The 11542-nt window shown below is 37.5% G+C and overlaps 1 protein-coding gene across 1 annotated transcript in view; it reads right to left on the bottom strand.

Annotated features, from left to right (window-relative positions):
- Positions 1 to 2369: 2369 nt before the first annotated feature.
- cpne5a (copine Va) overlaps positions 2370 to 11542 on the bottom strand; it is a 131923-nt gene continuing 122750 nt past the window's right edge. Inside the window, exons 18-20 of the mRNA XM_051652479.1 lie at positions 4575 to 4632; positions 3584 to 3657; positions 2370 to 3088 (exon numbers count right to left, since the gene is read on the bottom strand). Coding sequence (XP_051508439.1) covers positions 2900 to 3088; positions 3584 to 3657; positions 4575 to 4632 — 321 coding nt within the window. The 3' untranslated portion in view covers positions 2370 to 2899. The remainder of the gene's footprint in view (positions 3089 to 3583; positions 3658 to 4574; positions 4633 to 11542) is intronic.

Raw genomic sequence — 11542 nt, 5'->3', positions numbered from 1 at the left:
GACGAGGGTCACAGTTTCAACAAATTTACACCTTTTCCTACGTTTTGTTATTTCCTATTCTTATTTTGCAATAATGTTGTGAACTACTATATAACCTATTGCCTTTGCTATAGTGGGATAAAAAAATATTATTTGCTAAATTTACACCATGCCATAAACTTAATATATAAGCATTCTCTGGACGGTGATATACTGTATGTATATATATGTTTCAGGCTTCTTGTAATTTGTTCTCTGGTTTTACAAGCCACCTATAGCAGAATTAATACAGTAAAAGCCCCTTGAAAAGAACAACGTGAAGGAAAAACAAAGTTCCCCTCAACAGTAAAATAACCATTTGCTTCCCTGGGCTTTTAGTTATTAACTAGCCATTAACATCTCCAGTGGAGAGTACATAAGCCTTTAAAATCAATAGACCTGTTAATAGGTAACACACTTCAACACTTGCACCCAATTCTCCCTTTGTCATACTTAATCTTCACTTCCTAACTGATTGATGATACAGTCTGCAAAAGTCTGTTGTCTTTTACAGCCAACTTTTAATTAGGTCTATTGTCTAATTACTTGGCATCTGATTTTCCAAATTTGAGCATTTCAGCAACATAACACAGTCATTATTGTTGTAAAAGTGTGCTTAAAAGCATGGAATCAACACTCAGAGTTTGTAAAAATAATCATCTATCTAGAAAATGTTGTTAGTTGAAAAGTAGTTACAGTTCCAATGAACCACTTTTAACTTTTAACAATATAGCCTACAGTCCAAAAACTGTAGACATGTAAAGTTGTAGATAGAAATATATGAACAGGGGCTTGTTCTAATTTCAACAGCCCTTACAAAAATCTAACCTAGTTTTCGTTTGAATTTGATTTTGCAACGTTTACGCTTCACATCCACATAGATGTTTCCTCCACCAAAAACTGCCATTACTTCTTGCATACTTTGGAAAATTATGATGTTAGGCTACTGAAAACGAAAACGGATAAGTGTGGATGTGGCCTAAAATTATATTAAAACCTAAACTGCATTTTAGTTATGTCTTTGGGCAAAAAAGGATCAGAATTTTACTGGATGAGAACATTTCTCATAGCTGTGGGTAAAAACAGTAAAAATGGTCCTGCCATTAAAAAAAAAACAACTGTATAGTCAATATTTACTGGTATGAACATGTTTTCTGTGATAATTAATAAAACATAATCTCTTTCAACATAAACCTTAGACTAAATGGGCTGCAGATGCTGTTTATTGTTTCTAATTCTCTTCTGAGGTTTAACTGATTTTTAAGCCCTATAAGGCAGTAAAATGTAAAGGAAATTAACATGCACAGCCTTAAGCACCCTGTTAATAATGTATAAATTACTTTTACAAATTTATGCTTGCTATAAACTATAGTTGGCATAGAAAAAGGTAAATAATACCTTAATGTAAACTTATGTAAGGCCAGCATATCAATGAACCATGTTTAATTATTATGCCAATGCTATAATATCCAAGGCTTGAAACATAGTAAAAGAATAAATAATAAAAAAAACATATTCTGTTTATACTCCTGTTTTAATTCATGCAAAGTGTTTTTCATCTTTTGAAACAATCCAAATTATCCCTGTCAAATGGATTAGAAAAGGGAGAATAAACTCCAAGGAGAATACAGAGCATGTGAGGGCAAAGGTTCAGCATGGCTGGACATGGGCACCAGGTGAGTCATTCGTAGTACCTCAGCTGCTACTATGAGGAAAAACAACAGACACCACCCCTTCTCCCTCTTTGCCTCATCTCCAATCATCTATAGGCTGCCAGTGAGCAGTGAAGCATCTCAAACTTCTTCTCTGATGGTCTGTGTGCATCCAAAGTGCTGCTGCAGAATATCAAGATATACTGGCTTCAGAGCGTTAAGGGAGCAGAGGGCCAATTTAAACCTTGCTGAGGAGTGATTCTGGCATTCTTAAGCTGTTTGCACCTGTCTGTGAAGTAATGACTGTATCTGCGACCTGTGTCTGATTCACATTGTTTACAAATTTTGGAGTATTAAGAAAATATGTGTGCTTCTCTTAGACTTTTTTAACAGCTTTCAAACTCTCTCACCGGATCTTTTCCAATTGATATCATCTATAGTATGTAAACACAATGAATACAATATGCTGTACAATTGGTTTGACCTGGATTTACAATAAAAAAACCTTGTTTCTCACAGATCTAAAAAGCTATAAATGGGAAACTACAATGGGAAATATTATTTTGTACTATAAGACTTTGCCCAAAACCCTGTGGAAAAATAAAAACATCAAAACACAAACTATCTACAAATTCTAAAAACAAATCAAACCATTCCACAACACAGATTACCCACACAGGGTCTAATTTTTCAAACAATAAATCATTTAAAATAGCTCCACTGTTATTTTATCATACTTCCTAACAACACTCTTTGATGTTTACCTCCTCTGATGGATAACAAATAATTATAGACGAATACCCCATAATAGACATACAGTCTTCACATTCTGACACACAAAAATCACCTTTTGTTGTATAGTTGATATTTAGATGTTAATTGCCATTGTTTGAAGATATCTTCTCCATATAACCAGTGCAGTCAGACTCTGAATATTGATCCAGCTTTACTTATATAAATCTGTGCTTATAGCATTAGCTAATTTGCGAAGAAATCATGGGAAAATAAACCCATAAGAACCATCTTTTTCTGTCCAAAGGCCAGAACACTGATATAAAGGTTTTCATTCCTCCAGTGTAAGAGATCCAAAAATGGAGAACTTAAACCATCCACTCTTCTAGACAGCAGGTATCGAATCATACGTGTTGGTTTTCAATGAGATCCATTTGGAGGTGACATAACAAGCAATTATTGCCTGTTTTCTGTAGTCCAGAGCAGGCAGGGCAAACTCATATGGTGGAGGTTGGGCTGAGCCCAGGTGGGCTGTAGTCCGGTGGTGTCTGGTTGGGTTTGATGCCCCTTGACTTCATGTATAAGATTAACTGATCCGGGATCTCAGCCAGGACATCCTTGGCAAGCCGTGCCATGCTGAGGACATGGTTCCCTGTCCTGTCCATGTAGTCTCTGAATGGTACAAACTGCAGGAACAGCCAAGATGTAAAATGAGTCAGTTACAGGTCTTAATTTAATCCCTGACTCATTGTAATTTTTCTCGTAAACTGAAATTGTCATGTAAACAATGTAACAAAAAGCCTGGTTGGTTCACAAAAATACTTTTTTTTTTTCTTTTGCCAATGCCATTTTTTAAATTATTATTATTTTTTATTTATTTATTTATTTTTCTTCTCAGTGCAGCACACCCTTTAAACGTGTGATTGTTGCAGATGTCGCATTGCACTCTAAATCTGAGATGCCTGTAAATGTAGGTCACCAAAAGTTATTTCTTATGAAACTTCCTCATACATTTATTATTACTTTGAAATTACTTAGCTACACAAAATATGCTGGCTGTAAATGTTTACTGTGCTTGCAAAGGTTGATTGATAGCCCTCCAACAAAGATTTACAAAACAAACAGTCAATAAAAGCAATGTTGAATGTTGAAAGACTTTGGCAAAATTCTGAAATATGTACCTGTACAATGTCCCTCTCCGCTAGCTTTCCTCTGGAGGATATTCTTACGTCATCACCATCCAGCTCTACCATGGCTAAAAAAATGAGATGATCATATTTTCTGCCCTTCAGCTAATAAAACTCAATCTGGAACCTTTTCCTCCAGCAGATGACATCCAAATTTTCCTCATTGCTGGAACGTTATGAAAGACCAAACACAAATACTAAAAGCAGATGGTGGGAGAGGCTAAATATATTCAACAGCTGCAAACTCAGTGATGTTCCTGCAGTTTGACACCTGCTTATCAGTTTAAGACCCTAAACCTTCCCAGTTAGGTGACTTTTCATGCAGAAACTCTACTTTACATGAGTGCAAAATGTGAAGATAACTTGCATTAAAGACTTAGTTCACCCAAAAATGAAACCTCTGTCATAATTTACTCACCCTGATGTTGTTCCAAATCTGCACTGCTTTTGAATCTGGATGCAGACATGGGCTAGATGCAAGCTTTCTTTAAAGATTATCAGTGAATAATTACTTCAATTTCAGTCTGTTTCTCACACAAAGCTATTGTATGGCTTCAAAAGTCTTGGACATACTGTATAATGCAAAAGTCATATGGACTACTGTAATGGTGCTTTTATGGTGTTTTTGTCCTTTTTGGAGCTTGACAGCCCCTGGTCACTATGAACATTGATGTTGTATGGCAAGAGCTGTGAGACAATTTTAACAGCATACAGCAGAAAAAGTAACAGCATACAGGTGTGGAACAGAATGAGGGTGTGTAAACAATTACATAATTTACATTTTTGGGTGAACTATCTCTTTAATGCATTCAAGTTTAAGACCTTTATGTGGACATGCTACTATTTGCTTTAGCAGAGTTGCTAGTTGTGAAAAAACTTTGTAATATATATATATATATATATATATATATATATATATATATATATATATAATTTTATTATTATTTTGTATTTTTTTTAATGTAAGATTAATCTTCGCTCTTACCATCAAACTCTGCCTGGCCAACTCCAACAATAATGATGGACATAGGTAATTTAGCTGCCTGCGAAAAGGAAACAAAGAAGACACATTCTACCTCATGAAAAACTGTTCAAGTACTGTACAAGCTCTGATATCCCTATGAGGCCTGAGATTAGGAAAGTCTATTTCCCAAATTACTCAGATTAATCCTAGATGTAGACTGGTCTATTTGCTTTAAGTTTGGGACTAAACTTAATTTAAGGTCCAAAAAAACACACAGAACTGTACAGTAAAGAGTGCACATATATAGCTGTATTCCCAGTAAAATACATAAAATATATAGGCTACAGTATATTTTCAATGGAAAGAACAAAGAAAAATCATATCTTACATATACATTTGTTTGACAATAACAAACATTAAACTGACATTTGTAAAATGAAAGAAACAGAGGCTGAAAAAACCTGTTAAATAACTAAGATTTAAACTTCTTCAAAGTCATCTTCAAAGCGTTTACAGGTGAATCTCACAATACCTGTCAAGAACATGTCCAGGACAAATGTCATATATATATATATATATATATATATATTATATTATTTTGCATTTTGCATTTTGGCATTACTTGCTTCATTGTCGGAGGCGTGTGGATACAAAAGCGGAGGGGAGTAGATACAGTGTCACCTGGGATGGAGAGGTGCGGCTGTGAGTGGGGTGGCCAGGCTTCTGCCCTCTAGCTCCATCCCTGATCCAATCACAACAGAGATTAGTTTGTTTATAGAGTATGTGGCGAGAGGCCTATGTCTCAATCAGCGTCGCCCCTGAAAACTATAATTAACAGCGTTGCTCGGGCTGATCGCACACACCTACTCCCAATCCACTCATCAAAGAGAGAGGGATTTAAAGGCTGGCGGGAGAGACAGAGGAGGGGAAGATCTCCTTGAAGGTGGCTGAACATTAATTTTTTGTCTGCGCTCTCGTATATGAAGCTATTGAAACCTGTCTGGTGTGCCTCCTGCCAGCTCTCAGCCTTCAGTACCAAGCAGAGCCATTCTATGGGAGCCCCCACTCCCTGTACCCGCACTAGGGGGATCCCTTTGTCTGTCACAGCACTGACACAACACTGACACAGCATAGGCTGAAGCTGCCTCACACCTGCCTCATCACTCCTTCTCACCTCCGTTCCTTTGTTGTAATAAACAGCCCTCTTGGGTAATTCAGCCAGTTCTGTGTCTGTGCCTCATTCATCCCGCTACAAATACTTGATGTAATAAAATGCCAAATCTGGTTGAAACTGACAAGAAATCGTGCACCTTTTTCTGAAGTAGATATTGATTAAGCATCATCTTAATTTGTTACTCAAAGCATCTTGCTGTCTCAAGTATTTGCATTAGTTTAAAAATGTTGCACTATTGCCCTTATTTCTACACAATATCACTATAACCCCCTAAGGGCCTTTCACCCCAAGTGTGTGGGCCTTTTACCCCAAGTGTTGCTCCCTCACCACCTTTTTTTTTTTTTTTTTTATTTTATTTTTTAAAGGAATTTATTTCTGTTCTGTTATTTTCACACACATTGTTGCTCCATTGATATTCAATAAAAAGACTTGATCTTGATACATTTTGTGACCAGAAAAATGCTAATTTTCCTTAAGGTGTGCCTTTAGCCCTGTTTTACCCTACAACTGCTGAAATAGATAGCAAAATAAAATGAATTATTTATTTTGCAACATGTCAAGCCAGTCTGGTTTTAAAGAATGCCAGGACTTTGTCAATTCTTTGATGGTTTTGAACGAAAATAATATTTTGGCATAACATGATTTTTCTTACAGAGCGCGGTGAAAAGCCATGCATTATTCAAGCCCTTTTGGATCAACATTTTCTCTCGTGAGCTAGCTGTCCCTGTTCCTGATATGATGCCTGACTGACAGGTCAAATCCCCTTTATCAGGAAAGTAAAGAGTGAGTTGGTATTCAGCTAGCTCAGAGGCAGCTTACCAGTGACATTGGATAACAAGAAACTCACAGGATTTTCAGAGAAACAAAACTCACTTTCTCCCCAAAGCGAATTTGAATAAAAGTAATTGCATATAACACATTAAATAAGATTCAAACACAATTATTCTATAATAAGGAGAAACATACTGTAAAAACATGCAAACACGCAATACAGAAACAGAAAAGATTATGATTTCTATGAAATGTAATCTGAAGAGCTTATAATGAAATAAAACTTTAATATAGCAAACATATAATGAGAGATATATTACAGGCTCCTGAGGGCTTGCATTTTCAAAGTATTTCCCCAGAAGGCCCGTGAAAGCCTATTGAGAGGAATGAATAATTTGTTGACTAAAGCTGGATGGACACACACCCTCAGTCACACTGATAAGTTTGTGGGCTGTAATGGAGTTAGAATTGGAATTTTACTGGGGACCACACACAAAAACACATCACACAAGATGAAAAAGAGGCACTCACACACACACAACAAACCAAAACCAGTAGTGCCTGGAGACCTAACGGCGAATTCACACATATTCTGTGAGCGGGGCGTGAGTGAGGCGTGAGCAACGATGTGTGAGCAACGCGTTGCATTTGGGCTTTCACATTGGGCGCGTCTCTTTTCTAGGTTCCAAAGGCAATGGCGGGCAGTCACGTGTTGATTATCAGCATACTTGGTCGTGATTGTTTAATTTATCAAAGTACCTTTCAAAGCAAGTCAGTTCACTCACTGGTCATCTTTGGAATGCTCTCGGGCAGGCTGGGCAGCTAGTTTCTTTGTAAACAAGCAACATAAATGTACAGCTCCTATCTACTTAAATGTGGAAAGACTGACATTTTCAAAAAGGTTGGTCAAGATGCAGACCTAAAAATTGTAGTGTATAGATGGTTCGGTTTAAATATTGTATATTTTTTTGTGTGTCTTTTCTAAAATCTCCTGATTATTTTAGTTGCCTACTGCACCCAGAGCCACTGAGTTCAGCGTGAGCCGTGCAGCAAAAATAGGCTCGGCGCCTAAACTATCCGCTCACTGCCGCGTCTGGGATGCTTCTGGGATGCTTCACCTCATGACTCACGCTTGCAGTGTGAAGGGTGTAATCTTTTAACATGGGCGCTGAAACGAAAACGCGTTGCTCACGCAGGATATGTGAAACCGGCGTTATCAAACCAAATGAGTGGCTCAGATCATGGATTACTACGATTCAGAGATCAATTTCTTCAATTACACTCAGCTTTACGTAGGAAACCATATTGTGAAACCTCTAAAAGTGTGTTTTGTGGGCAATATGAACACTTATTACATACCTCTTTAGAATATTTGATTCTGATTGGTCAGTTGATGCACTGAGCATAAATACTGTTGTATAATGACCCCTAAACTGTATCCGTATTTGACCATTGTCTACTAGAATCTGGTATCACGCTACTGTATCTTTTTTCAAACAAAAGGACATTAGAACAACTGACTGGCACCATCTTGCAACTCGAAATGCTTACCAAGTAAAAATGGCCTCAGAAGACCTTCAGTATAAATTTTATGGTGAGCATAAAACTTTTGCAGTGGTCATCTTGTTGCTTGGCTGATTGACGTCTCACAGAAAATTCACCAGTGTTAAAATTCCAGTGTTAAGGCATTTCAGAGCAAAGTGTTGAGATTCTAGTGTTAGATTTTGTGAGATTAACATTATTTGGTGTTAGAAGCTGGTATTGTGGGTGTAAAATCATAAAGTTACAGGTATCCAACACCTGCCAGTGTTGTTTTCAACATCCGGGCATTTGGGCAGTGATGTATGGCTGAGGAATTTTCCAGATGCCATTTTCCCTCGCTTCGCATAGAGCAGCAACTGGTGAGTAGAGCTACTTAAAAGTTAGCATTTCTAAAACATTTTATATCAAAATGTGTTAATCTCTGCATGTTAGTTTATTTATTTTAGATATGGCAACAAATTTACATTTAAACGGATTAATCGTCGACACTGTCTTTGGCTACCTAGAAGGCCTGAACTATGCTTGACCATTACTTTCAGTCATAAAATAGTGTGTATTAAAGAGATCTTTAACGCCTGTGGGTATATTATATAGCCGTTTTTCTCATTAAGTATTTATTTATTGTGTACGTCTGGGCATGTTAATGCAAAAAAAAATTCCGCGGGTGCCTTAAAAAAGCGTGAATTCTGCCTAGTTTGCACCGCATATCTGTCTTAATTTAGGCAAATTTGAGTGCACTGTAATCAGCCACACATTCTTCACTACAGTGTTTCCCCTATTGACCTGTTTCATGTGATGTCACTGTATGACCGCGCCGGAATGATTGTGACCAAAATTCTATATTTCTGACCAAAATTCCATATTTCTTCATTGTGCTGTGCTGTGGGATGTGGCAAAAGTCGGCGAAACTTTTGTTTCTATTTATAAATTTTGAAAAGGTGATACTGCTGTTTTATTACCTGAGTCAAAATTAAAATTTTCTTTCAATAAAGTTTTATCTTTCAAGAGACACTGCTTAATTTAACTAAAGTCAAGCAGCAATGAAAGAGGGAGAGCAGGGATAAAAACACTTGTGGGTCTTTGCTAATTTATTTAGACGTCAGTGATCTGTACATGTGTCAATTATATTTATAACATCATCGATTCAGATACAATTAATCTGGAAATGCACATAGGACAATCTTATTCATAACACCCAGGCTGTATAAAGGTATGCGATAATTTTAACACGTTGTAATAAATAAAAAAGCACAATAATATGAATATATATAGTATATATTTAATGTGTATACTAATGTTTGTCAATAAACAACACATGATAAGATCTTGAAGCACAGACTTTATTCACACCGCCAGACTACAATGTAAACATATTAGTCTTATACACTAATATGCCTTGGTTGTTTCTGTGTATTCTTAATTAGTTAAAAGCAGCTCTTGCATTCATACAGATGGGATCATCAGAGACATTTTGCAGAGTTGTGACCAAATCAGAGCAGAAAACAACACAAAGATTTATAACTTCTGAATGAGAGATGTTTACGGTGATGTACCGGTAGGCATGTCCACTCGCTGGTTACACATCAGACTTGCCGCTTTACGGAGGAATAAGGTGGATAAAATAGATTTAAATGTCCGCGAAAGTCAAATTTGGCAATATTTGTGCTGACCTGAATGAATGAATGAAACAGAGCTACAAGGGTCAATTATCAACACAGCTTTATCATAGCAGCACGAGCACAGAGCAGGTGTGGTAATTTGCGCGGCGGGGATTGCGAAACCCGTTTGAATGCGGTACAGAATTGTCTGTTGCAAAACTCTTATGTCTCGTGATGAAACTCATTTAAATCAAACAGCCTCCACATTCTAAACAACACAGACAAAGAAAAAACATAAACTAGAAGGCTTTTCAATTCACAGATCACCATGCTTACAAAAATTTACCATGGATTTACTGTAGTAACACTAACTGTACTGTATTACCTGTGGTAGTTGTGGCAGAAAAAACTTTCAAAATGTATTTAGACTGCTGTTTTTTTCATTACAAAAATGCCATAGTTCTTTATATAGAAACCATAATTACTAACCATGATGGTGAAGCGCCATACATGGTTTTACATGGTTACCATGAACTATTGCAAATATTATTGTTAAAATTATGGATACTATGGAAGAACTATGGCACATTTTCATAATTATGGACCAAGCTATCAGTTTTCCATCTGTGTAAAATCTGTACTCTTGTAATGCTCTCTGATTGTAGGAAAATGTAAGTTGTTTTGTTTGCCTTCAGAAATTCCAAGACAGTAATCAGTAGGAGCCTGATGAGAGGAATCTGCAAAGAAGACCCAACTTAGTCACACTGTCAGAATATTTCAATTTAGCCATATAAAAATTAGGTGTTTATTTTTTCCACAGATGTTACTGTTGTTAAAATCATAATTTTCATCTGCATCCCAACCTCAAAATCAATGCTGTATTGTCAAATATGCATTTCAATGCACATAACATGTAATATTATTTGCACCAAAACAGATACTGGTGCCACATTTTCAGCTGTCCCTTTAAGGGCACAAATAAACCCTCATGTGTCCCAGGCTGAAATTGAGTTTGACACCCCTGTTAAATTCTATTCTTCGACCAACACACGTTAATACGAGTCCGGCGTTGCGGGCTTGTGGATGTGCGCACAACAGCACTGCTGCTGAAAAAAATCCAAGGGGAAACACTGTACTACTATTTATTATTTAATGTTGCCAACTGTCCAGTATTACCTGGCAAGTCTCATATTTTGGCTGAAATGAACACCCTTTGTTCCCTGCGCACACCGGATGAGAGTATCACGTCAAAAGCATATAGATCCCATTGTTGGGCCTCGTGCTCAGATAGGAGACAAAAGCAGGCCTATACAGGTCATAAAGCCTGACTGAGGCCTGTAGGAACACTCAAAGCCAAACGGCGCCAAAATCAAACAAAGGGAGACCAAACAGTCTACAGATCCCATCAAGCCTTGCTCACTTTACACCTCGGTGTGAAATTCTGAAGGCTCGAACTCTCAACTTCTATTGGATGAGTCACATGACAGAACGTGTCCCTCAACCATGATGTCATCGAGAGTATAAAACCCCGGAGATTCCTCCTAAGCCTTGCTTCCAGTGACAGTATTCGCCGTGTCTAGTTGCCTTGCTGCTCCCAGGTGTAGCCTTGCTGCCCAAGGAAGTAACGTATGTACCTGAACTTTGGCCATACAATCTCCATCTTGCTGGATGAGCCGAGATTCTCTGTGTTCCACTGAGCACGCTAACGGATCAGAAGGAGTCCGCTGAGCAATCCTCATCTCACCCTTTTGCCTGCAGAAGTAAAGAAAGAAGATTTCTCTTCTTTCTTTCAACTTCGCTGATATCTCCACTAACCCGCTGAGAACCTGCCAACAGAGCGAAGAAACGGCCTCCCATCATCACCCGTGCTTCAAGGAACCGAGTCGGAGTCAAACGACGGACGA

Source organism: Myxocyprinus asiaticus, chromosome 24 (genome assembly GCF_019703515.2).
Source record: "Myxocyprinus asiaticus isolate MX2 ecotype Aquarium Trade chromosome 24, UBuf_Myxa_2, whole genome shotgun sequence".
Classification (NCBI taxonomy): Eukaryota; Metazoa; Chordata; class Actinopteri; order Cypriniformes; family Catostomidae; genus Myxocyprinus; species Myxocyprinus asiaticus.
The sequence above is the reverse complement of the archived record's forward strand: the minus strand, read 5'-3'. Positions and strand labels throughout refer to the sequence as shown.